This window comes from Dromiciops gliroides, chromosome 3 (genome assembly GCF_019393635.1).
Source record: "Dromiciops gliroides isolate mDroGli1 chromosome 3, mDroGli1.pri, whole genome shotgun sequence".
Taxonomy (NCBI): domain Eukaryota; kingdom Metazoa; phylum Chordata; class Mammalia; order Microbiotheria; family Microbiotheriidae; genus Dromiciops; species Dromiciops gliroides.
In genome coordinates this window covers 357,394,397-357,421,568 of record NC_057863.1, presented here as the reverse complement: position 1 = coordinate 357,421,568, position 27,172 = coordinate 357,394,397, and the positions used below count along the sequence as shown (strand labels likewise).

The following is a 27,172-nucleotide window of genomic DNA, read 5'->3' as shown; positions in this document are numbered from 1 at the left end:
TGCTTTTCTCCTGTTGACTCCATGTTCTAACTGATCCAGAGGGCTGAGGTCTAGGCCTCTCCCTTGCTATGCTTCCAAGAAGTGTCTTGTTGACTGACTTCTACTCTCTTTGTCGCATTGGCTTTCTGAGCAGAAAAATGAGACCTCAGTGGTCTGGCAGAAGAGTTCTGGAGGTATCCCCAGGTCCAGGCAGAAGCTTTGGTGGAGATGGTGGTCTAATGCCTGCCTGGAGCCAGCAGTGAGGTGGAAGGAGAGAGACAGTTGCCAGATGCCCCATCCGTGGTGCTTCAGGGGAGGGGGCACTCATTTAAATATGCTCTCACACATGGGCCAGCCAGCCATAGACCACAGGACTTTGCACATGCATGCACACCTGACTATACACACACACACCCACACACACACAACACACACACACACACACACACACACACACACACACTTGTAATCACAGGTGTCCACAGGGGAAGAGAGGCAAGTCTTCAGGGTTGAGACAGGAATAGAGGACAGATCTAGGGGGAATTGGCACAGCTCTGAAGCCTGGGGGTGCTGAGAAAGGGGCACAGAAGCAATATGAAAGCCGCTTGTGGAGGCTGGGAAGGGTGTGTTACTCCTTAAGACAAAAATAAGGAACCTGAGATGCTGAGGACAGGAGAAAAACGAAAAGCTGGAGGGGTTAAGCCAGAAGGTGGTCCAAGGAGGGAGGACAGGTGGAAAATAGGTCCCAGAGACTGGTCTTTCATAAGCAGTTCAGCTTTTCCCAGGGGGCCTGGGTGACAGGCAGGCTCATCCCAAAATCCTGTGGGGAAGAGAGAAGAGATGAGCATAAGGAATTGGGTACAAATGGGCCAGGGAGCAGAAGGGGGAGACAGTGAGTTTTATGTAAGGGAATGACTTCTGAATTTGGGGCTAGAAAGGCTTGTATTTGAATTGTGACTGTCGCTTTAAAATCTGCATGAGTTTAAGCAATTGGTTGAACTTCCCTTAGGCCTCAGTTTCTTAGTCCTGAAAATGAGAGGATTGAACTAAAGGGTTTCTAAAGTGCCTTGCAGGTTTGAGTCCTGTCATTGTCAAGAGAAAGGCAAAAGGTGATTTCCTTTGAATCCTTAATCAGGTCTGTGGGAGTGTTGCCATATGGAGCAGGGTGGGCTGGCCCCCAGCAGGTCCTCTGCTCTGCTCCCAGTTAGGAGCCTAGGATATGGGTGTTTCTGTGTCAGGTGATTCTGCTCTGCTCAGGCTGAAATCCCTCGATGCCCCAGCTCCTTGTGTGTCCCCCAAAGAACTAAAAAGCTCAGGGTTAAATCGGCTTCACCCTTGTTGTTCCAATGGTGCCCACCAGGGGGGAGACCCCTGTTCTGATGAATTCTGAGGCCACGTGGGCAGGGGTAAAGCATGGTGGTATTGCTGCTCACCCCAGAGTCCTCTTCCATTCTACTGTCTGCCCTGCCCCCCAGCTCAGACTTCTCAAAAGAAGGGTGGGGCAGGTTCCTGGCAAACTGGTGAAGGATGGAGAAAGAAGAGCCTGTTACTGAGCTCCTAGAACCCCACCTCAGTGACTGTTTTGCAATCTGCTGAAGGTTCCCAGCATTGAATTTAGAGATCACCCAGGCCAGCCCCTTATTTTTCAGATAAAGAACACAAAGGACAGTGAGTCTTCATGGTAGAGTAGAGAGGACACTGATCAAAGGACCCAAGTTCGAATCCCACTCTGGCTGGTTGACCATTGAGCGAATCACTCTCTTTCTTCATTTGTAAAATTAGGGTATTGGACTCAATGGTGCTCCATGGTCCCTTCCAGCTCTAAGATCCCATGACAAATGTGAAATGGCTTGCCCAGGACCACCTAGGTGGCAAATGACAACACAGAGATTTGAACCCAGATCTCGGGGGCCAGAGCAGCAGGTATTTGATAATGCCATATGGTTTTTTGCACTGCTCTGCCTTCTCCCTGAAACCACCTGCCCTCTCTTCCCTCTGGCTCTCTGACACTTCGACCTTCCCTCCATGGGGCTCAAGGCTGAGACAGATGCAACTACAGAAGCTTAGAGAGAACCGGGAGGCAAAAGCCTTCCCTGGAAAGGGAAGGGAAATCAAAGGCCCCTTGGATGTGGTGATGAAAAAGGCCTTGCACCGTCTTAGAAGCCACTGGTTCTTTGTAAGAATCACACTCTCCAAAAAAAAAAAAAAAAAAAAGAGAATCACACTCTCCCTAATACATTTTTGATGCTGTTTGTTTCTCCTGGCGATCTGGGGGAGGTTTGTGTTCTCACCCATCTCTACTCACCCATCTCCCTCATGGTTTGGGCCAACCAGCCCTACTCACTGTGGGGCTAGGGGCTCCTTTGGCACAATGGTAAGAGAGTGTGGGAAGCAGAGACTCTCCCTAAGCTTGCCCACTTGAATCCCTTTTTCTCTACACTGATAAATATTGTAAAGCCAGGCTTTAAATATATCAAAAGCAAAATGTAGCCAATGATTTATTGATAGTGAGGAGAAAGCAGCTAAGACTGGCACAGAAAAGGGAGGGCAGGGCAGACCTGTCCTGGCTGAGCACTGCCTTTTTCCTGTGCCTAGAATGTCGTGAGCAGGGTCTCATTCAGAGATAATGGGGGGACAGAGTTTGGGAGTGTTGCTACTTATATCTAGCAAGCCCCAGGTGATGAGCTGGGCCTGCAAAAAAAGCCCCCAAAGGCAGGGTGACCAACTTAGTATTATATGAAAGGACCATTGAACTTAAATTCAGAAGACCTGGATCTGAGGTTCAGATGTCAGTCATTAATTAACTGTCGTGACCTAGGGCAAGTCAATGTGCCTCAGTGGCCCTATCTGTAAAATGGGGAAATTCGTACCTGCCATGCAGGGTTGTTAGAAGAGTCAAACAAGATAGTGTACAAGGTACTTTATACAACCTTAAAACTGCCATATAAATGTCCATCGTTATCATCATCCTCATCCTCACTGCTATCCTGGAGTCAGAAAACCTGGGCTCTTGGGTCAGCCCTAAATCTGATTAGCTCCTATGACCCTTTGTGCAGCTTTGTTGACCTCTCTGGGCTTCTGTTTCTCCATTTATAACCTGGGAAGGGGTGAATAATCTCTACCTCCTCCTTCGGGCAAGGATAAAAGGAAATGATAGAGGTGAAGTGCTTTGGAAGGAAAAATGCTGTAAGAATGAAAGAGATGGCTATTAATAGTCCCTGCTCACTCAGGGACACAGCAGGACAACCCTCCAGAGTGCTCAAATTAACCCAAATTCCCGAGGGCTTAGGCCTCAGTGGAGGAGAGCTTAAGCTTCCAGAGACCCACTTCAGGTCCTTGGGGGCAGGGGTTGGTTCTCTGGATTCTGTTTAATAGAGAGAGATGCCCCCTGCCTCATTCTCTAGAGACAACTCCAGAGTTTCTTCCGAGAAGCTTCACCCCCTTCCCAGGTCTGAGAACAGTAGGCTCATCAAGCTAGAGCAGAATGAGACTTCAGAGATCATCTCATCTACCCCCCTCATTTTTCAGATGAGGAAACTGAGGCACAGGGAAGCTAAATGTTCAAAATCACAAATGTGGTGCTATTCAAGGTCACAGTTAGTGTCAAATGTGGGGTCTCAAACCCAAGCTCTCTGACTCCCGAGGCTCTTTCCATTCTACTAGGGAAAAGGGCTTGGGGTTGAGGTGGGGGTGGGAAGGGTGGAGCTGTGTATTGAGGTTTCCCTGATGGTGTTTTTAAACTAGAAAGCACAGGAACAGAGCTTCCTGTGTGACCCTGGGGCAAGTTGATTTCCTCTCATTTGTTTACCTCAGTTTCTTCCTCTGTAAAATTAGGGAAGGGGATTTTCAGAGGGGTCAGATTTATAGGCTGCAAAAACTCAAGATTAAAATGCAATTGGGAAACTAAATAAAAATACAACATGGCACAGAAAAATATTAACTTGTGATTTTCTAAGTCAACATGTGGGCAGCTAGGAGGCACAGCTGATAGAGGGCCATGCCTGGTACAAGAGAGACTCATCTTCCTGAGTTCAAATATGGTCGCAGACACTAGCTGTGTGACCCTGGGAAAGTCACTTCACCCTATTTGTCTCAGTTTCTTCATCTGTCAAATAAGCTGGAGAAGGAAATAGAAAACTACTCCACTATTCTTGCCAAGAAAAACTCCCAGCTGGATGCAGCTGAGTGACAACACAGTCAGTATGCAACCTGCAGGGATTCATATTTCTACCTGAGTCTTAGACCACTGGATGAGATGTTGTCTATGGTCTGTTCCAGCTCTATAAATGCTAGGACTCTGAGTCTGGGCTGGAAGAGTAGAGTGACTCTTTCACTGTTTTGTCTTCTATTCTGGATGTCTCCCTCTTGGCCTGGAAATAGGCTCCAATGGGCATGGGAGAGAAGGACATTGGCCTGTCAGGGAGAATTATGTGTCTGGCTTAGGGGATGAAGTGGAGGAGGGGATGCTCCTGGCAGAGCAGGGGTCTTTGATAGGGGAGCCTAGGCTTTGATCTCCTTTTGAAGTCTTAGTTTCTGCAAACCAAGGACTTCAATGGGCAGAGCAGAGAAGCCAAGGGGAGGGGGAGAGGAATAAAGGGCACTGAGGCAGATGGTGATGGGAGAGGCCAAGGGAGAGAGAGAGAAGAGTAGAAGGGTTGAGAAGAGGCGGGAGAAAGTGAAAGGGGGGGGTGAAGAAGAAAGAGAGAGAAACAGGAGAGGGGAAAGGGACAAAGACAAAGAGAGTATGATAGAAAAAGAGAGAGGAGAAAGGAGAGAGGAAAAGAGAGGAAAGGGAGGAAGGGGAGAGAGAGAGGGGAGTGAAAGACAAGGTGGGGAGAGGAAGAGGATGATGATAAAAGAGATGGAGGGGAAATAAAACCTGGCAAAAGGAAAAACAGGATGTTGGATGATGGAAATGAGAAGGGGTTATAGGTAAAGAGAAGGGAAAAGGAAGGGGGTAGGGGTAGACGTATTAAGCCAAAAAGGAAGGTAAGAGTATAAAGTACGGCCAAGGGGAGGATAGTAGAGGGAAGTATAGAAGTTCAACAATAAAAAGATGGGCAGGATAAAGAAGGACAAAATAAAAGGGATAGCCAGTGAGAGAGGAAAGGAGAAAAAATCTTGTTGCTATGATTGTGTGTTTCTATGGATTCTTAGCCCCAACGCCCCAGACCTCCCCTGATTCTGCCCAATTCTCTTTGCTTCCTGCCTCAGTCAGAGGAGAGCCAGAAAATGGATTTCAGGGCATACAACATGGCTATAGAAGTGGAGCCCCTTTTCTCAGGCAGTGGTAAACCCTCTCCCCTCTACCAAAACCTTTCCTGGGACAGCAACTATAAAATGTTCTAACTTCCAGCCTCATTGTCCATCTTCTTGTGGGCTGTGACTGCCCACTTTGGCTACTTTCTTCCTTAGGTAATTTTTTTTTGTTTGCTTTTTTGTGGGGCAATGGGGGTTAAGTGACTTGTCCAGGGTCACACAGCTAGTAAGTGCCAAGTGTCTGAGGCTGGATTTGAACTCAGGTCCTCCTGAATTCAGGGCCAGTGCTTTATCCACTGCACCATCTAGCTGCCCCCTCCTTAGGTAATTTTTTAAATCATAGATTTAGATGTGGAAGGAACCCTTATTTTTCCCCAAAATGGCAACCTGACCTAAGAGGTGAGGTGAGTGACTTGCCCACAAGTCTCATGGGTGGTAAGCAGCAGAACTAGGAAGTGAATCCACATTCTCTGATTCTAGGTCCAGTGCTTTCCCCACTACACTAGACTGTCTCTATTCCCGGAAACCAGTAAGGGGTGTGATGGGTTTATTGTCTCTGCAGGGCTCCAATGATATTGAGGTTATAACATCTGTTTTAGGGTAAAGACCCACTGAAGGTATCAAATCACCCAGAAAGGTGTTTTTTTTTCAGGGGCACATAGTGAAGTGTCAGGACATAGGGTGGGGCTCCCACAGGGCTGCGACCTCATCTTAGATTTAGGGGACTCAGAGCTGTAAGAGACTGCAGAGACTCTAATTTATAGATCCTCTCTAGCATGCTGACATGAGGTCACCCATGACTCTCTGGGAGTCCTTCAGTGACCTTCCTAGGCAGCTCTTTCTACCTGCAGACCGCTCTCATCATTAGGAAGCTTTTCCTTATAACAACCAATTTATAGAATTGTTGTACATAAAATTGGAAGGAATCTGATGTTTTCTTCTTGACCTTGTGACAGCATGTTGTCTCTCCCTCCCATGCCACCCCCCCCTCCCCCCCCCCATCCTAGACCCTGGGATGGGAGGGAATCTGAGTGGTAGAGGCCAGAGAGGGGGAACAGGCCAGCACCTGTTCCAGTCTGACAGCCGTGTCCAGCCGTGACAGGCGAGCAAGTAAAAACACGTGGTGGGGAGGGGGCCCAAGGAGTTGGCTGATTAAGCTGTTTAGCAGGAGAAGCAACAATTCCCAGATCAGCAACTTCCCCTCCTTTCTCTTCCCTAGGCCTCTTTCCTTGAGGCTACCCTTCACCCCCAAGGTAGAAAATTAGGTCCCAGGATGTTTTGGAGGGGTCCTAGGCCAGACATACTCAATCCCAGAAAACCCTTGACTTTCTATCTCCTGGGCTAACTCTTCAGCTGGGCACCCACAGCACTATTCAGAAGGTGCTGAAGTTGCCAGGGTCTCTGAGTATATAGTCCAATTTGTCATAGAAATAACAGATCATAGATTTTAGATAAAGACGACATCACAGAATCTCATCGATCTTAGAGGCCAGCTGGTCCAACTGTGAATCCCCGAATCTTTTCATTGACAATGCTAACAAGTGGTCATCTCGCCTGTTTGAAAACTTCTAAGGCTAGAAATTGCCAAGTCTTGTCAAAGCAGCCTGGCTCACTTTTGGGACAGCTCTCCTAGTGGTGAGGTTTTTCTCTTGATTGAACCTAAATCTACCCTTTTACCACTTGAGCTCATTTGATTCTGATTCTGCCTTCTCAGGCCAAACAGAATGTCTCTAATTCTCTCACATAATCGCCTCTCACACAACAGCTCTTTCAGTATTGGAAGCCACCTAACACGTCCCTCCTAAGTCTCTTCTCCTGTCTAAATCTCTCCAGTTCTTTTGACTGATCCCCTCTGGGCACAGTTTGAGTCCTCTCACCATCCTGGGTGCCTTTCTCTGGACGGTATCCAACTTGGGAAGTGTTCTCCTTAAAATGTCCCCTGAACTGAGCACAGTACTCTGGAGCTGGTTCAGCCACTCCAGATGTGGTCTGATAAGAGGGCACAGCAGAATCATTCTCGTTTGAGGCCCTGGTCTTTCCTTAATGAAGCCTAAAGCCACATTGGCTCTTTCGGCTAGTGGGGTCATACTGTGCTATCCCCTAAACTCTCCTTCCCCAGGCTTTCCTTTATAAACTATTGTCTGGTTCCCCATGGAATTTGTCCCTATTTGACATTAGATCTGAAGGTTTCTCTCACCCTAAAAGGGATGTTGGTTCTCAGCCCATTGGAGGTGGTAATATCTGGGGAAGGGGAGAGTGGACAAGGTAAGATTGGTGGAGAGGAGGGCCTCTTCCCTCCCACAGTTCCCTGGGGTCTCAGCCAAGCACTCCCAGTTTTATGCTGGCCCAGATCCCTGTGACCAATGGGATACTTACTTCAGTGAGACTGGGAGGGCTTCCAAATTAGAATTTATGGGATTAATGGTCTTTCCTTGGCAGGAAATGTGTGCCTATTCCTCAATCTTTCCTTCTTTTCTATAGTGCCTATCTCTGGAGCCCAGATCTCCCATGGAGGCTTTGTAACATCTAGTGTGGTCCTGATCGGTTTTGAGGGAAAAGTGGGTATTTTGGGCATTGATCTTGTCACCTTCCTAACCCTCTGAGGACTACTACTGTGGATGGGAATGGACGGTGGCATGTTATAAAAGAAAGAACAGTGAACTAGGAGTCAGGAAGCTTGAGTTCTAGTACTGGTTTTCAAAGTGGCTCACTATATAGCTTCAGTTTTCCCTTCAGTGTATTATTGGGGCTGTTGCTTTCTGCCCTATACAACAGGAACATTTTGAGGAATGAATGAGATAATATAGGTGAAAGTCTTTTTGAAACACTCCTGTACAAATATCAGGTATTATTATGAAGGGGTGAGGAGAGGAAAAAGTTCATCAGGAGAAAGGTGAATGCCGGCCAATCAAGAGCTGAGATGCTATGCTTACTTCTGATTGGTGGAGCGCTCACTCCAAGTTTCAACTGTGATAGTCTCGTGCATTTCTTTGGTCCAATTCATTCTGTCTAAATCTCTCTAGTCTATATACAACTCAGCCCTCCTGTACAACCCTTTGCTCACAATCCCTGATTTGGTGACCCTGAGAGATGTTAGTTTTTTGGTTGTTCTTTCTCTCCACTAACTTCCATTTTCTATTTTTTCCCCAACCCTTTCACTCAGTCTACTGGAGTGAGAAAAAAAGAGTATTGAATTTGGAGTCGGACTACCTTAATTTCTTTTTCTTTTTGGTGAGGTAATTGGGGTTAAGTGACTTGCCCAGGGTCACACAGCTAGTAAGTGTCAAGAGTCTGAGGCCGGATTTGAACTCAGGGCCTCCTGAATCCAGGGCCAGTGCTCTATCCAGTGTGCCACCTAGCTGCCCCTCCTACCTTAATTTCAATGTCAACTTTTCTTCTTACTACCTGAATGCCTATGAGAAAGTCACTAAATCTCCCTGGCCCTCAGTTTACTTATCCGTACAATGAGAGAATGAACAAGGTGATTTCTAAGGTTCTTTCTAGGTGTAAATCATGTGATCCTATGCTCTTCTTTCCCCAGATCTAGTTTAAGACCAATGGGCTTAGTTAGCTCTGCCTCCAAGAAGCTGTGTGCTCTCAGGTGAAACTATTAATATCTCTAGGTTTTATTTCTAATTTGTAAAATGAGGATCTCCATGCAATCTAAGTTTCCTTCCAGCACTAAAATTAATCACAACGAATAAGGATTTATTAAGTGCCTACTATGTGCTCAAGTACCATGCTCTATGAGCGCAGCAGAATTGAAGTAGTTCAAAAGAAACACGAGATGTGCAAATTTTGAGAATCCACCCCAAATGTTCACATGGATTATTCGTGCCTGACCTGCAGTAGAACTCACATTGGTCTGATCAGCCATAGTTGGACACACTGTAACTTGACTCTAACATGGTGATATCATTTTGGTCCTCTTTGAAGGAGAGCAACCAACCAAATAAACTATGTGCCAGGCACTGTGCTATGAAATGGAAATACAAAGATAAAAATAAAAGTTTCTACCCTCAAGGAGCTTACAGTCTATCGCGGGGGAGAGACAACTTATACATATATAAATACATACAAAAACAAATAATTTTTTTGGGGGTGGGGGTGAATACATTAATAAATGGGAAGTGAGGGGTGGGGAGAACCAGGAAAGGATTCACATTGAGGCCAGTTCTTAAAGGAAATGAGGGTTTCTAAGAGGCAGGATTAAGGAGGTGGTACATTCTAGGAACAGTCAGTTTAAAGACATGAAGATAGGAGATAGAGTGTCCTGTGTGAAGGACAGCAGGAATGTCAATTTGCCACCACCAAATGTGGGAAAAGGAGTAATACATAATAAAGCTAGGTGGTAAAGGGCTTTAAAAGCCATACAGAGGGGGCAGTTAGGTGGTGCACTGGATAGAGCACCGGCCCTGGATTCAGGAGGACCTGAGTTCAAATCCGGCCTCAGACACAACAATTACTAGCTGTGTGACCCTGGGCAAGTCACTTAACCCCAATTGACTCACCAAAAAAAAAAAAAGCCATACAGAGGAATTAATATTTGACCCTAGCCAAGGGGCTGTCATTAGACATAACTGAGTAGAGGAGTGACACGACCAGACCTACCCTTTAGGACAATCACTTTGGCAGCCCTGTGGAGTATGGATTGGAATGGGGAGAAACCAATGTAAGCAGACCCATTAGGAGGCTATTGCCAGAGTCAAGGTCAGAGGTGATGAGGGTCTGAGGGAGAATGGTGGTTGTGTGAGTAGAGAGAAGGAGACCAATGCAAAATATGTCATAAAGGGAGAACTGATGAAATTGGCAACTGTTTGCATATGTGGAATGACTGAACTCAGGGATAAGACTGAGGCTGCAAATCTGGGTGATTAGAAGGATGGTGTTGCTTTTGACAGAAACAGGACAGTTTGGAAGACCAGTAGGTTTGGGGTAAAAGATAATGAGTTCCATTTTGGACATACTAATTTTGAGTTGTTTTGGGACATTTAGTCTGACAAGGCTTTGGAGCTCAAGTGAGAGGCCTAGACATATAGATCTGGGAGTCATCTGCATGGAAATGATAATTAAACCTATGGGAGCTGATGAGATTGCCAAGTGAAAGACTGTGGAGGAGAGAAAGGGGCCTAGAACAGAGGGCACCCTGTAGGGGTCTGGGAGGGGACACTCATAGTTACAGAGTATATCTGTATGGATAATGAACCAGCAAAGAAGACTGAGAAGGAGCAGTCAGACAGGCAGGAGGAGAGAAAAGAGAAGCAGTATCACAAAAACCTAGAGATGAGAAAGTATCCAGGAGGAGAGGTAGTCAGCATTAAATACTGCAGAGAGGTCAAAAAGAAAAGGCTATCAGATCTGGCATTTAAGAGACTGCTGATAACTTTGGGGGAGCAGTTTTCGCTGAATGATGGGGTCAGAAGATAGATTGCAAAAGGAGTCACAGAGCTTACTGAGAGAAGGGGGAGATGAAGCAACAAGTAGATACATTTTTATCCCTGTCCCTGGGAGTTTGTTGTGAATGAGAAGAGAAATATAGGACAATAGCTTGAGGGGATGGCAGGGGCTAGTGATGTTCTTTAAGGGTGGTGGAGACTTGGGCATATTTATAGATAGCAAGGAAGGAACCAGTAGATAAGGAGACTAAAGATTTGCAGGGGGAGGGGCAGGGAACAATTGTGGCAGATGAAGAGATGAAGTCTGAAGACAAGGGATGAAGTCAAGATCACTTGGTCCATTCCTCTACCCAAACAGTAAATTCCACCTTCCACATCCCTAACCAGTGACTGACCATCCAACTTCTGCTTAAATGCTTCCACTGATGGGCATCTCATTTCTCCCAAGGAAACCCAGCTTCCTTTCTAAGCATTTTTGAAGATCCTACTTCCTTCATTTGAGTGGTCCAATTGATTGAGCATTGGAGGGGGGCATCTAGGAACAGTGGCTTGCCTCAGATGTTCTGGCTGTCCTAATGAAGTGGGGAGGGAGACACGGAATCCAGGTGACTGGCTGAGGCCAGATTCCACAGCTTCTGGGAAAGAGCACATTTCTAAGAGTAAAGCGGATGTAGGGGGTGAATTGTGGTATGCCAGGAGGTAGGCCTATTATAATATGGAGGCTTAAGGAGAATGGAAGTTCTAAGGGAGACCTAGAGATAGGGGTTTCTCTCCTTGTGCTGCCTTCTCTGTAGTAATGGACTCAGAACTGGTGAGCCATCTCATTTGACTCAGGAATATTGAAGAGTATGACCCTGGTCACTCTATTTCCTTTAGGCACTGGGAACACACATTCAAAGGGCATGGAAAACTTGCCCACCCAGACTAGAAGGAGTCACCTTCAACCCCTCCATCTAACAAAACTGCTAAACTGGTACTTTCCTATTGGGCCTTTGAAGAATGCTCCCCTGCCCTTCTCCTGCTTCTCAGTGTGTCTATTACCCAAGCAAAACACTCTGTTTTGTTTTGTTTTTGTTTTTGCGGGGCAATGAGGGTTAAGTGACTTCCCCAGGGTCACACAGCTAGTGTCAAGTCTCTGAGGCTGGATTTGAACTCAGGTCCTCCTGAATCCAAGGCCAGCGCTTTATCCACTGCGCCACCTAGCTGCCCACAAGCAAAACACTCTGAAAGAACTTGACCTGTCTGCACTCTTCTTAGAATAAGGAGGGAATCTGATTGCATGGGAATTCTGGGCACCCACAGGTGGCTACCTGGAAGTTAGACCACCTGTGGCCAGGGCACCCACCAAAGGTAACAGCGTCAAGCTGCCCCTCTTGGATTGTGTGGCTGTGAGCAAATCACTTCAGTTCTCTCCCTCTATTTTCTCCAAAAAAAGAAGCCCTATGACCCAGCTGATCAACAAGGTCCCTGCCAGTTCCCATATTCTTCCCATTGCCAAGTCCATCTCCCATTCCAGGTTGATTTCTGGGTCATGGCAACATTCAGTTCCCTCAAAGTCTCCACAAACAGGGGGAGAACAGGCCAGGGCCACGCTCCATGACAGTGGGAGCACAGGTGTGGGTGGGAGAAGGCTTCATTCAGGAGCAGAATGATGGGGGCGAGGAGGGGGCAGATCGGAGCAGATGGAAGAGGCAGGACTGTGGTGCTGTGTTTGGGTACCTGTTGGCCAGAGTCTGAGGGGGGAGGCCTACAGGGACATGTGTTAGCCTGAGTGTGACTGGATGATGGCATACTCCACCAGCTCTCCGGGCATAGGGGTCCTGGTCCCAGGTGAGGACTCCAGGGCGATGGTATCCAGCTCTGCATAGTGAAGGTCTGTTTCCTCAAGGTCTGAAAGCTATAGACGAGGTGTGGGATGGGGAATGGGATGAAGGTGGAGGGGTAGTGGGAGGGAAAAGGGGGAGTAGAGGTGATAGTGATTGGAAGGAGGGAGGAGGGGTCAGATGGAGGGAGGTGAAGCGCATGAGAAGGAGAGGGAAGAGGGTGTTGGTAGGGATTGGGGAGGAGAGAGAGAGAGAGAGAGAGATAGAGAGAGAGAGAACGAACACACATCAGTGACACTGGAAAGGTAGGAAGTTTAGAAAAGATTATTCATTCTTCCAGATGTGTTGGTAGCAAGGTGCTCCAATCTTCAGCTTGCTTGTGTCCAGCCTCCAGGTCGCATTTTGCTCATTCCCTACAAGCTTTCCTGGGGAAATGAGCAGGGGAAGTAGAATGGCCCCTGGGGAAGGCAGGTACTGGTGTTGGTGGTGGTAGTAATAGTAATAGTAGTGGTGGTGGTGGTGGTGGTGGGAGCAGTAATAATATTTATGTAATACCTTAAGGTTTGCAAAGTGTTTTACATACATTATCCTCATTGTTCTTCATAACAACCCTGTTAGGTAGGCGCTGTTATTATCATCCTGCTATTATTATTATAACTCAGAGAGGTTAGGCAACTGGCCTCCAATCACACAGTTGGTGAGTGTCTGAGGTGAAAGATGAACCCAAGCATTTCTCCTATCAAATCTAATGTTCTATCTACAATGCTATAATGCCTCTGGATAAAGGAAAGCCAATCCTTTCTTTAGCGGTAGTTGCAAAGTTGGTATTGTATTCATAACTGGGGAATGTCAAAACTGGAAGCAAACTTAGAAATGATCTGGTCCAACACTTCCTCATTTAATACATGAGAAATCTAGTGACTCCTCCAAGGTCACACTGCTGGAAGTGGGGCCCCCAAGTTCACATGATGAATCATTGGCAGAGCCAGAACTAGAACTCAGGTCTCTTGACTCCAGAGCCCTTAGACTCCACTGCCTTCCCATTTGTTTGCCTTTGGAAGTTTTGGTGGCCTAACCTCTCTGTCATATTAGAAGTTCCCTGAGGGTAGGCACCACTGCGCTACAGGGCCTGGAGCAAAGCGTCCTAGTTATGGTCCCATCTATGCCACTAATCAGCCATGTGACATTGAGCCTGTTTTCACATCTGTCCAATGAAGGCACCGAATAAAGGGCCCCTTCTAGCTCAAACTTCCTCATGTTCAGTGATCCCATTATTTTGTCTGCTTGATTTCCCTCTGACATACCTTCATGCCTTCCCCAGCCTCCTATCCCCCTGCCCCAGCTTCCAGGCCAGGGCTTAGCCCAGGCAGCTGACAGATAGGAGAACACAGATACCGATCTCCCCAGAACTGATTCACATTCAACCAGTAGACCAGAGTCTGGACCCTGGGAATTAGGGACAGTGGAAATCCATATTGGCCCAGGAATGAGGGTAGGTGTACGTGCCAACCAGAGAAGACCACCACAGTGGGCAGATACCCCAGGTTGGGCTCTTGGGTTCAAATAACAGGTCATAGATTGTCCACCATTCCTTGACCTGGCAGGGGACACTCCCTCCTCTCCCTGCCCCATGTGGTAAGAAGGCCCTTTACATATTGCTACAGAATCTCAGAGGAGACCTCAGAGGTCATCTTGTCCAGCCCATGCTTGAGCAGAAACCTCCTCTACAGTATCTCTGACAGGTAGTCATCTAGCCTCTGATAAGCCATTTCTAACAATGGGGAACACGAGATGTCTTGAGGCAGCCCATTCATGGCGGTTCTAATTATTAAGAAATTCCTCCTTATATTAATTCCAAATCTGCTTTCCTACAGCTTCCTCTGATCTGAAGTATCCAAGTGCCTGGCTTTCCTCTACTCCTTTTACCCTAATGTTGAAGTCTTCCCTCTCCCCTCTCCAGCACCCCTGCCCCCCACCTTCCTGCACACAGTGATGACCGGGAGACATTGCAGGGCTAAGTTTAGAGCAATTAGCAACTCTGATTCCTTAGGAGAGAAAATCACACCTCGGACACCTTCTCCTCCTGCAGCTCCCATCTGCCATATACAGCCCCTTGGGACAGCTTTTTTCCAAAGGAAGGAAAAAGGAAGACGTCATTGGTAGAAGGAGGTGGGGGTTAGAGGCCATAGGGCTCAGAAACAGAGGAAGAATAAGAATGGATAGAGTTACAGCAGAAGAGACCTCAGAGATAATCTAACCCTGTACATAGCTGAAGAAGAATCTCTACCTATATGTAGACACACTACCGTATTCTGACCACAGGTCATCTGCTCTTGAAGGCTCTCATCAGTGAACTCACTTCCTCCAAGGGCAGTCCCTTCTGCTTTGGGATACCTCTAATTGAGAAGTTTTCCCTTACATTGAAACAGAATTTGCTTCTCTGCAGTTTCTACCTGTTTCTCCTTGTTCTGTCCTCTGAGGCCAGGCAGAACACGTCTACTCTCTTTTCACAGGACAGATGTCACCTTCCCCTGAGCCTTTTCTTCAGGTTGAGCATCCACACTGATCATAACTGATCCTTACACAGCCTGATCTTAAGGCCCTTAGGTATTTTTGGTTATCCTTCTCTGGATAATCCCCAGTTTGGCAAAGCTAAAATGTGGCCTAGACCTGAACACAGTATCCCAGATGGGGTCTGATCAGGCCAGAATGCTGCAGCACTGTTTACTTGTACTGATAAGGTTTTTTTTGTTTGTTGCAGGGCAATGGGGGTTAAGTGACTTGCCCAGGGTCACACAGCTAGTAAGTGTCAAGTGTCTGAGGTCGGATTTGAACTCAGGTCTTCCTGAATCCAGGGCTGATGCTTTATCCACTGCTCCACCTAGCTGCCCCTGTACCAATCAGTTAATGCAGCAGAAGAGCACCTTAGCTTTTTTTTGGTTTTCATCAATTCCAGGGGCTTCCTATTAACTCCAGGATCAAATGTGAAGTCCTCTTTGTATGTGTTGTTGTTGTTTTTGTGAGGCAACTGGGGTTAAGTGACTTGTCCAGGGTCACATAGCTAATAAGTGTCAAGGGTCTGAAGTTGGATTTGAACTCAGGTCCTCCTGACTCCAGGGCTAGTGCTCTATCCACTGCGCCACCTGGCTGCCTCTGTATATGTTTTTAAAGCTGTCCATTGCCTGGCCCCATTCTACCTTTGCAGTCTTATTACTGCTTATACCTTGCTATGTACTTTGTGATTCAGGGACCTTCTATGCCTCAACTTCTTGCATTTTCATCGGCTGTCTCCCATGCCTAGAACTCCCTCCTTAACTCTGCCTTCCAGTTTCCCTCGTACTTCTTCAAGTCTCAGCTACAACACCCTTTTCTTTTTCTTTTCTTTTCTTTTTGTGTGGGGGCAATGAGGGTTAAGTGACTTGCCCAGGGTCACACAGCTACTGTCAAGTGTCTGAGGCTGGATTTGAAGTTAGGTCTTCCTGAATTCAGGGCAGGTGCTTTATCCACTGCGCCACCTAGCTGCTCCCCCCCCCAACACTCTTTTCTTCAAGAAGCCTTTCTTAGTGCCTCTTAATGTTAGTGCCTTTCCCCTGTGATGTGCCATTTGCCCTGGATATACCTTGTTTGTTCAGAGCTGTTTGTATGTTGTCTCCCCCATAAGACAGTGAGCTCCTTAAGAAGAGGTAATGTTTTAACTTTCTTTATATTCCCCCTGCTTAGCACAATGCCTGGTACATAGTAGGTGCTTAATAATTCTTGACTGACAGCTGACCTGGATGTGTTTCAGATGAACTTGTCTAGCTATGCCTCCTTTATTTTGTATATGTGATGTTGATTCTTTGAGTCCATATATAATACCTTACATTGACTTTCCTCTCTCCCGCCCCTCCTCCCCCATTAAATTTCATTTTATCAGAGCAAGATGAGAGAAGATTCTGGAGAACAGTGGCAAAGTGAAATGAGGTGTGTAGATCTCATTAGATCATTGGATTTCACCTTGTGTCCTTTTGTCTTATCTGCCTTAATCTGTTAAATAAATTAAGCTTCACCTCAGAAGCCAGGCCAGAGAATGGATTCAGAGAAGTAGAGGAAGATATCTAGAGATCAGCAACAAGGTAAAACGAAATGGGTTGGCTCATTATCCTTGCATCTATGGTCTCAGATTGTTGGTATTTAATCATAAGGGTTGGCCCAGAGATCTACTAAAAAGAAAACAAAAGACTGTGGAACTAGTTTCAAGGAAATACAGAAGAAAGGGAGAATTTTGATGTCACCTTCGTGTTTCTCTATACCTACAAATGTGTCATTGTTGTTCAATTGCTTCAGTCTTGTCTGATTCTATGTGACCCCATTTGGGGTTTTCTTGGCAAAGATAGTGGAATGGTTTGCATTTCTTTCTCCAGCTCATTTTATAGATGAAGAAACTGAGGCAAACAAGGTTAAGTGACTCGCCAAGGGCCACACAGCTAGTAAGTGTTTGAGGCTAGATTCCTGATTCCAGGCCTGGTGCTTTCTCCACTGTGTCCTAGCTGTGCTACAAACAAATGTACTATGCACTGTGTGTGTGTGTGTGTGTGTGTGTATATATATATATATATATATATATATATATATGTATAACATGGTACTAGTAGAAGCAAGCTGTTGTTATCCTAAAGGAGAAAGGAAAAGGATTGAGGAAATGCATTTCTATGCTCCAGAGACGGAAAGTTGCATTTCTTGAAGGAATAGAAGAAAAACTTTTAAGAGGAAATGAAGAAGAAAAAGGGTGCAGAGAGGCAGAGGGGAAGTTGGTGTGTGACCCAGTAAAGGAAAGAAAGTAGGAAGACCACTGAACATTTGGAGCTGTCATGGGGCTCTTCCAGCTATCAGGAGCTGAAGCCTCTTGGAAGAGGCAGCTTCTTGTGTCCCAGGAAATGATGATGTGGATCTTCAGGTACCACTGGGTAAGAAGTAATCTAGTAATGGTGAGAGGAGGTAGAGTGTTGGTGATGGTTGACTTCCCACTCAGAGATACTGAGGCACCTATTGGTAGACCTGATATCAACAACAAAGAAGTCTGCTGTCTTCACAGGGTATCCATCTAGGATGTGACCAAGAACTGTCACATTGGATGACTGCCCCTTATTTCTAGTGGTTCATGTGGGAACAAATGATCCTACTAGAAAGAACCTAGAACATATTATTAATGATTTTGAAGTCCTGGGCAAACAAAAACAAAAACAAACAAACAAAAACCGCAGAGGATCTCAGAGGCATGGGTGATATTTTCATCACTCTCAGTTAAGAAAAAAGTTAGAAGAGAAGGACTTTGGAAGGTAATGAATAGCTAAGAGGATAGGATCTGAGAATGAGATTTAGGTATTTGGACCATAGCTTAAAGATAGTAATGATGGGCTCTTGGTAAGGACAAGAGCAGTTGATCAGGGCTAATGAAAATATATTTCTTTGGAGTCTTGTGAATCTAAGCAAGACAGCTTTAAGTTGGAGAGAGTCATGGTGGTAGTAGAGGGTGAGGGGAATGAATTATGGGTACAACACGGAAGGAAGTGTCCAGTAAGATAAGACCAGTAGTAATGAGAGCTAATACCCAAGAAGAGGGCCAGCAATAAATCACATTGCTTCAGATATTTATGTACAAATGTATAAAGTATGGATAAAAATGGTGCAAACTAGAGATTCAAATGCAAGAAAGCAGATTTGAACTCTTAAATATCACTAAGACTTGGTAGAATAGGAAGCTTGGAATTTGAATAAATGCACTAATCAAAAGGAATGGCATCAATAAAAACAAGGAGTAGCATTGTATATTGAGAATATATATTCATTTAAGAAATCCAGGAGCCTGAGTAGAGAAACATGGTGCGAAGTGTTTGTGTGAGCATCAACAGAGGTAGAAACAGAAGCAATATTGTTTGGGTACCTACTTGGATTAAAGGAGGAATAAGATAAAGATTTGGGGCTCTTATAGCTCCCAGGGCTTCAATTTTCATTTTTATACAGATGATTCTGGCTCTGGAATCAGAGGACCTGAGTTGGAATACCATGTCTAGCTTGGTGTTATATGCGTGACCTTGAGTAGAATGTTTAACCTTCCTGAGCCTCAATTTCCTCAGCTACAAAATGAGAGGGTTAGATTGGGTGGTCTCTACGGTCCCTTCTAGCTCTACAGTCCCATGATTTGATCCAGTCCTGTATCTCCAGCTGCTTATTGGACACCTTCACCTGGATGCCCCATTGAAAACTCATCATGTCCAAAACAGAACTTATTCTCTTTTCATCCGAAACCTAGCCCTCTTCCTATGCATTTCTATTTCTTCTGAGGTTGCCATCATTCTTTCAGTCATCCTTATCTCCTTACTCTCCCTCATACCTCATCTCTAATCAGTTGTCAAGGCTTGAAGATTTTACTACTACTTCCTCCTCCTCCTCCTCCTTCTTTTTTGTGGAAATGAAGGTTAAATGACTTGTGCAGGGTCACACAGCTAGTAAGTATCAAGTGTCTGAGGCCAGATTTGAACTCAGGGCCTCCTGAATCCAGGGTTGGTGCTTTATCCACTGTACCACCTAGCTGCCCCAAAGATTTTACTTCTAAAACCTCTCACACCTGTTCCCTTCTCTCCACCCACACAACCACCCAAACTTCATCACTTCTAATGTGAACTATTGTAACAGCTTCCCCATGGGTCTACTTATAGCTAGTATCTCCCCTCTCCATTCCATTCTTCACAAGCTGCCAAATGAATAAGCCTAAAACACAGGTCTGACCACATTATCCTCCTTCTCAAGAAACTCCAATAACATGAAATTGACACTAAGATAAAATACAAAATCCTCTGGTACTTAAAACCTTTTACAATTTGCTCCCCTCCACCTCCCTTCCCTGATTACACATCATTCTCCTTTTCATTCAATTAAAACTGGACTAGGGGGCAGCTAGGTGTCACAGTGGATAAAGCACCAGCCCTGGATTCAGGGGAACCTGAGTTCAAATCTAGACTCAGTCACTTGACACTAGCTGGGTGACCCTGGGCAAGTCACTTAACCCTCATTGCCCTGCAAAAAAATCCCCAAAACAAAAAAACCCCCTGGACTATACATTCCATTCCCTCTGCTGTCCATGTATGTTTGGACTGTCTCATTTGCTTGAAACGGCCTCCTTCTTTACTTTGCCTCTCAGATTCCCTTTTTGTTGTTCAGTCATTTCAGTCATGCCTGACTCTTCCTGACCCCATCTGGGGTTTTCTTGGTAGAGATACTGGAGTGCTTTGCCATTTCCTTTTCCAGCTCATTTCACAATTGAGGAAACTGAGGCAAACAAGGTCAAGTGACTTGCCCAGGGTCACCCAGCTAGTAAGTGCCTGAGGCCAAGCATTCTTCAGATCTCAACTCAGTGCCAACTCCTACACAAAGACTGTTGATTTTCCCCTGTTGCAAGTGCCCTCCCTGCTGAAATCATCTATCTATGTGTATTTTGAGTTTACCTTTATCTACGCACTGTTTTTTCCCAATAGAATATAAACTCTCTTAGGGCAAGGAGTATTTAATTTTCATCTCTCTATTTCTAATGCTAAGCATATAGTAGGAGCTTAATAAATGCTTGTTGATGGATGGATCAAGAGTAGTTAATACAAACAGGGTGTAGTAGTGATGACACATGGTTCTGACTATTTGCAAATTTGCTGGTGCTTTCTCTGTCAAATGCAAGGTGATTGATAACACTTGTTATCAATGATAATGATATTGATAATAATCTCATCCTTCAAAATTAAGGAAGTGATAAGAGGAAATGCTATTATGGATTGGATTTTGAACAACAAGGAGGAACCTTTTGCTTAAATGGAAATGGAAATGATGGAAACCTTGGGAACAAGTGACTATTCCATCGCAGAATTCATGATAGAGTAAAGGAAAGATATTCACTCTAGAGTCTGAGTGAGAAGATTTCAAAGGATTCCAAAGAGGTACAAGAGGAATGGGGAACTCTCAAGAATAAAATTCTGAAGACAAGAAGAAATTATTCTAATGAGGAAGAAAAACTGACCAAAGAGACCTATATAAACACATAGGAAACTCATTGGTAATGAGCGAGAATACGAGAGAGTCCTATGGTCTTCAAAGAATGCCATCCAGAGTGTTAAAGCCCAGAATGGGCTTCCCTGACTTTCTTTTAAGTCCCAACTAAAACCCCCCTTTTTACTGGAAGCCTTTCCTAACCCCTCTTAAACCTAGTGCTTTCCCTCCATTAATGATGTCCCATTTATCCTATATATGGCTTGTTTGTATAGATTTGTTTGCATGTTGATCTCCCCAATATAATGTGAGTCCCTTGATCCCAGGGATTATCTTTCACCTCTTTTTGTATTCTCAGCATTTAATACAGTGCCTGGATCATAGTAGCCACTTGATCAATATTTATTGACGGATTGATTGAGCTTAGTGGTGAATCCTAGGGACAACAGGGAGGGCAGCCCCCCAGTCCCAGAAAACTCTCCCTCCTCATCTCCCTCTTCTTCCTTCCTTGTCTTCCTTCAAGTGGCAGTTGCCCAGTCATCCTTGATCCTAGTGCCTTCTCTCCAGAGTTGCTGCTCCTAGTTTATCCCGTTGTTACCCCCGTTATCTGTTAGCTCCTTAAGAACAAGAACTGTGTTTTTTCCAAATTATGTTTTGGACTTTCTTTGTCTCTCCAGTGCTTAGCACAATGTCTGGCACATAGTAGGCTCTTAATAAATGCTATTTGACTTGACTTGATTTTTAATTTTTATCTATCTATTATTTTATTTACTTATTTATTCATTTATCTATCTATCTATCTATTAATTAATTAGTTTGTTTGTTTTTGTGAGGCAGTGTGGCTTAAGTGACTTGCCCAGGGTCACACAGCTAGTAAGTGTCAAGTGTCTAAGGCTGGATTTGAACACAGGTCTTCCTGAATCCAGTGCTGGTGCTTTATCTACTGCACCACCTAGCTGCCCCCTAGACTTGATTTTTTTTTTTTAAAGAAAGCTATATTGGAGCAAGAGGAAAATAAAAGAAGGGAAAGAACTATTTTTCAGGATGTATGAAACAATAGTAAGGAATGATGCTGAGAAGGCTAAACTACTTAAGTTTTCTTTTAATTCTCTTTTCTTTTCCCAAAAGAATGATCTTTGGATTGGGAAGGGTAGAAGAAAAATGGTTACCAAGGAGTGGAAACCCAAGATACATGAGGAAACAAGATAGCCAGATAGCATCTAGCTGTTCTTAATGGTTTCAAGTCACTAGTCCCAGATGAACTACACCCAAGAGTGCTGAAGCATTGCTACTAAGCTTTGAAAGGTCTTGGATGATGGGAGAAGCACCATAGGACTGGAGAAGATAAATGGGAAAAGGGCAGAGTCCACAAACCGTAGACCTAAATACTGACAAAAATTTTAGGACACATTATTAGTAATTAGGAGAGTGTATGAGCACTTTGAAAAGGAAGCAGTGATCACTCAAAGCCAACATGGCTTCATTAAGAACAGGTCACGCCAGATTAACCTCATTTCCTTTTTCTATAGGGTTACTAGACTGGGAGATCAGGAAAACGTCATTGATGTAGTCTACTTAAATTTTTTCCCCTTGGAGGCAATCAGAGTTAAGTGACTTGCTTATGGTCACATAGCTAGTAAGTACCTGAGGTCACATTTGAACTCAGGTCCAGTGCTCTATCTACTGTGCCACCTAGGTGCTCCATACACTTAGATTGCAGAAAAGCCTCTAACTTTTTCTTATGCTATCCTTAGAGAGAAGACAGTTAAATGTAGGCTAGATGACATTATATTTGGATGGATCTGGAACCCACTGAATAGCCAGGTCCAAAGAAAAGTCACTGATGGATTGAAGTCACCTGGGTGGGGAGGAAGCCTCTAGTGGTGTGATGTTTGACATTTTATCAATCACTTGGATTTCATTCTTGTCAAATCTGCAGATGACATGAAGCTCAAAGGAAATGCTGATACATTGAACAAAAGAACTCAGCTCTGAAAAGGTCTCAGCAGGTTAATATGATGGGCTGAATCATATAAGATGAAACTTAAAAGGGATAAATGTAATGTTCTACACTTGGGTTTCAAAAATCAATTTCACAGATACAGGATAGGGGACAGTTGCCCTGACAAATTATTGTGAAAAAGATCTGGGGGTTTCAGTGGACTACAAGCTCAATATAATCAACAGTATGACACATCAACCAAAAAAGTTTATGCTACTTAAAGCTATAGTAAAAGAGACATAGGATCCAGAACCAGGTATATGAGAGTTCCACTATACTTTACCCTGGTCAGATCACTATGACTATGACTGTATGTTTTTGTTTTGTTTTTTGCTTTTTCTTTTGGGGCATTGAGAGTTAAGTGACTTGCCCAGGGTCATAAGCTAGTAATTGTCAAGTGTCTGAGGCCGGATTTGAACTCAGGTCCTCCTGAATCCAAGGCCAGTGCTTTATCCACTGTGCCACCCAGCTGCCCCCTATGACTATGACTAAAGAACTATGTTAGGTTCTAAGCAAGACATTTTAGGATAATTATAGACAAACTCTATATGAGAGAATTAGAAAATATTCCATATGAAGATTACTTGAAACAACTGGAGTCGTGTAAATTGGAGACAAGGGTGTGCTGGTAATTGTTTAACAACTGGGCTTTTAGGGAAAAAATGTATGCAAATATACTTTAAAATTTATTCTGCATTATTAACACTTTAAGTCTAGACAATCAACAAAACAATAAACCAAGGCACAACGTATTGCAACTGCTACCTCCGGAGGTGTACATACTCACAGTGAACCTTTAACAATGGGCTCTCACCGGTCCCTTAGAGCTGGCTGCAGCGTTCTCTAACTGGAGAAGAGAAAACTTGGGGGGGAGGGGGATGTCCTTTACAATTAGGCTGAGGATTCCCTTGCCTTTATCCTCAAGCCCTGAGGAATAGGGAGGGAGGAGATAACAAAGATCAGCTGAGAAGATTTGGGGGCATTCCCCTCCCAGGGCAACAAGTCGCAAGGACTTGGTAGTCTGTATCTTAGTCTGGACCTCTCTTTTGACTTCTGTCACCCATCCTGCCTTGAAGAACGCTTCTTTATTCAATCTCTTTCCTTCCTACTGTAGAATTTGGGGTGTAATTCTATTTAGGATTAGAAGGGATCTGAAGGAGCAGCTAGGTGATGCAGGCTCTGGCCCTGGATTCAGGAGGATCTGAGTTCAAATCCAGCCTCAAACACTTCACACTTAGTAGTTGTGTGAACCTGGCAAGTCACTTAACCCTCACTGCCCTGCCAAAAAAAAAAAAAAAAAAAAAAAAAGAAGGGATCTCAGAGATCCAATTACTTCATTTGACAGATAAGGACACTGAGACCCAAAGGGTGGGCATGAGGACTTGCCAAAAGTCCCTCAGCTGGTGGGTGGCAGAGCTGGGACTGGAACCCAGGCCTTCTGATTTTGAATTCAGTGCTCATTAGACAATAATCTCTTTCAAAGTAAGAATGCTATTTTTAAAAAAATTATTAAATTGCCAATGCCTAAACCCTGCATCTTAAAATTCTTTTTTCAATTAACAAGCATTTATTTTCTCTTCCTCCTAGAGCCCCTCATTAGACAAACAAAAGCAAAACCCACGTGACAAAAAGTCAGTCAAGTAAGACAAATTCCTGCATCGGCCAAGTCCAAAAGTATATCTAATTTGCTATTTTGAGTCTGTTACTTCCACTTAACCTAGTGCCTGGCACACAGTAGGCACTTAATTAATGTTTATTGAACTGAATACTCACAGTCAGAGTTTTCAAGCCTCAAAATGCTTTAGAGACCCTAGTCCAAGCCCCTTTGCAGGAGGAGGCAAAGGTGCACAAACGAGCAGTAAGTCCAGAGCTAGGAGTCAGACCTCTGTCTCAGGATTCCCAGTGCAGGGCACTTGACCAGGCCCAGTGATCCCTGAGGCCTTGACTGGGCTTCCATTTAGCAGGAGGCTAGAGGTATACTTCGGCACCTGGCCATGATCAGAAGCTTTCCTCAACCAGGAAGACTCTGTTCCCAAGGTCTTGAGGAGGCTCATCCCAACTTTTCCTATAGGAGAAAACAATTCTGAGCCTCCTGAAGAGGGAGCCATTAACTCCCACCCTCTCTGGCTGTCTGACCATCAGTCGGCTCTTCCAGAGGAGGCTGCCTTCAGTCTCCAGCCTCTAGGTAGGGCTGCCCCTCTCATAGCTACTCTACTCATGTGAAGGAGGTGCAGCCTTATTTAGGTCAGTCAGTCAGTCAGTTGACAAGCAGTATCAAGTGTTTACTAAGTGCCAGGCACTTAGGGGGCAGTTAGCTGGTGCTGTGGCTCAAACACCAGGCTTGGAGACAGGAAGATCTGAGTTCAAATCTCCATTCTAATGGGGGAGAAAATAATTAGGGAAAATCCCAGAGAGACGGTACTAACACTGAGGAGGCTTGGGGAGGGCTTTCAGTACATGGAGGGGTTTTAACTAAGACTTGATGGCAGCTGAGGGAACCAGAAGGCAGGAATAAGGAGAGAGAGAGAATTCCAAGCCTGCGACTTTAGATTGTTTCTTCTCAGGACAGTTAGTGCAGGAAGAACAAGTGCTCCAGAGTCCTGGGACCCAGGATCAAATTCCATCTTTATAGCCATGGAGAGATCTTGGAGCCTGGAGTCAGAAAGACCTGAGTTCAAATCTGGCCTCCGGAAAGTCATGGGGCCTCGGTTTCTCCATCTGTAATATGGGGATAATAACAGCACCTACCTCCCAGGGCTGTCGGAAGGATCGAATGAGATAGGAGTTGTAAAGCACTTAGCACATAGTAGGTATGTGATAAATGCTATGGTCTTCCCCTCCCAGGGCCTGTCTACAGAATGAAGGGGTTGGGTTAGACAGCCTCTGAGGTTTCTTTAAACTACAAATTCAGTTAGAAAACACTGCCGTGTGGTAGGAATAGAATGAAGAGGGTGCTGGATTTTGGAGCCTTGGATTTAAATCCCAGCTCTGTCTGTGAGACTGTGGACCAAGTGCCTCACTTATTAAGGCCTCAGTTTCCTCAGATGTAACATGAGGGAGGCAGGTTAAACTAGATGACTTCTGAGCTACCATCCACCTGGAAACCTAGGATGCTCCCAGCTGTATCAATGGAGGCTTTCTTTTTGCCCATAGGGGCAGAGTGGGGCATTGGGGAGAAGCCCTCAGAATGTGCCCAAGTCTGTATGCACTAGCTTCCCCATTAGAGTAGGAGCTGAGGGAACGTCTCCTCTGACAGGAAATCCACTGAGCCAGGCTCGGGGGAAGATGCTGGGCTGGCCCCTGCCCCTGCCCACCTGCAGGCTCCTGCTTCCCAACCTTGCTTCTTGGGCCTTGGCATTCTGAGCAGTGCTGGGTCTCAGCCTGGCTCACTCTGCTTGTTGGGAAGGAGAATTGATGACAACATCAATAATACGTCTTGTATACAAGCTACGCTGCCAAGAAGCCCAAGTGTGGTGGATAAATCATCAGCTCCCAGCCGGTAATTGCTCTGTAAACCAAAAGGAATTACATTTCTTTCGACAACACCGGTGCCTCCTTTCTCACTCCCCTTCCCAAGACGGCCTGGATTGGGAGTTGGTGGTTGTCAGTTCTAGTCTTTATTTTGCCACCAGCCATCTCTGCAGGTGAAAAAGCCCTAGAGTGAGACTCCTTCAGTGAGGCCCGAGTTCTAATCTTGCCTCAGTCAATAATACTGTGTGACCTTAAGCCGGTCACTTCTCCTCTTGGGGCCCCAGTCTGTAAAAAGAGGGGGTAGGGCTGGATGACTCCTAATGTTCTTTCCAGCTCAGACATTCTAGGACCCTATGAGTCCAAGCCTTTTGCCTTTACTCATCATCATTACCTCCCGGATACACACTATAACTTACCTCACCTACCATCTTTTTTTTCCTTCCTTAAAATTTTTTTCTTTTTTATTAAGAATTTGGCAATCATCAACACAAACATTCCAATAATACAAAGAAGAACACAATGAAGAGGATTGTATGTGAAACTGTGAACTTCCCCTATGTACAGTTTGTTTTTAAAAAGTGAACATTGCATTCCATGAGCTAGAGAGACAATTGCCCTGTTTGTTTGATAGACATGCCCCATTCATACATATCCTGCTTACAAAGATCTATAGCCTTCGCAGTCTCATAGATTTAGAGCTGAAAGGGTGTACAGTAAGTATTTACTGACTTTGGACGCAGATTCTCCAACACCAGAGACTCAGGACCAGAGGGGTCAAACATGTGGCCCCACAGCATGGCATAGCACAGCCCAGGCTGGACTAAACTGTAGTTCTATCTGATTTTAATGTGCAGATGTATTAATTTAAAAAAGAAATATGCAAACGTGGTTTTATAAGTCAGTATGCAGCCCACAGGGATCCTTAGGTTTTTTTTTTAGTGGCCCCCATTTTGATTTGAGTTTGACACCCTGAGTTTTACCCTGGAAAGGTGGTCCACTGAAATTCACTCCAACATGGCAGCCAGCTCCTCCCCATAAAAAATGATTGAGTTCTGATTGTCCACAAGTACCAGCATATGGTATATATGCCCAGCTAGATGGCTCAGTGGACAGAGCACCAGGTCTGGAGTCAGGATAGGCCTGAGTTCAAATGTGATCTGAGACATTTACGAGCCATGTGACTTTAGGCAAGTGTATTTGCCTCGGTTTCCCCAACTATAAAGTAGGGA

At 45.0% G+C, this 27,172-nt stretch overlaps 1 protein-coding gene across 4 annotated transcripts in view; it reads right to left on the bottom strand.

Moving 5' to 3' along the window:
• Positions 1 to 384: 384 nt before the first annotated feature.
• NECTIN1 (nectin cell adhesion molecule 1) overlaps positions 385 to 27,172 on the bottom strand; it is a 189,229-nt gene continuing 162,441 nt past the window's right edge. The window contains exons 8-9 of one of the 4 annotated variants that reach the window (XM_043991826.1): positions 12,433 to 12,531; positions 385 to 799 (exon numbers count right to left, since the gene is read on the bottom strand). In XM_043991826.1, the coding sequence (XP_043847761.1) occupies positions 740 to 799; positions 12,433 to 12,531 (159 nt within the window). In that variant the 3' untranslated portion in view covers positions 385 to 739. Of the gene's footprint in view, positions 800 to 12,353; positions 12,532 to 27,172 lie in introns of all 4 variants that reach the window. The other 3 variants (XM_043991827.1, XM_043991828.1, XM_043991829.1) reach the window with 3 other exon arrangements.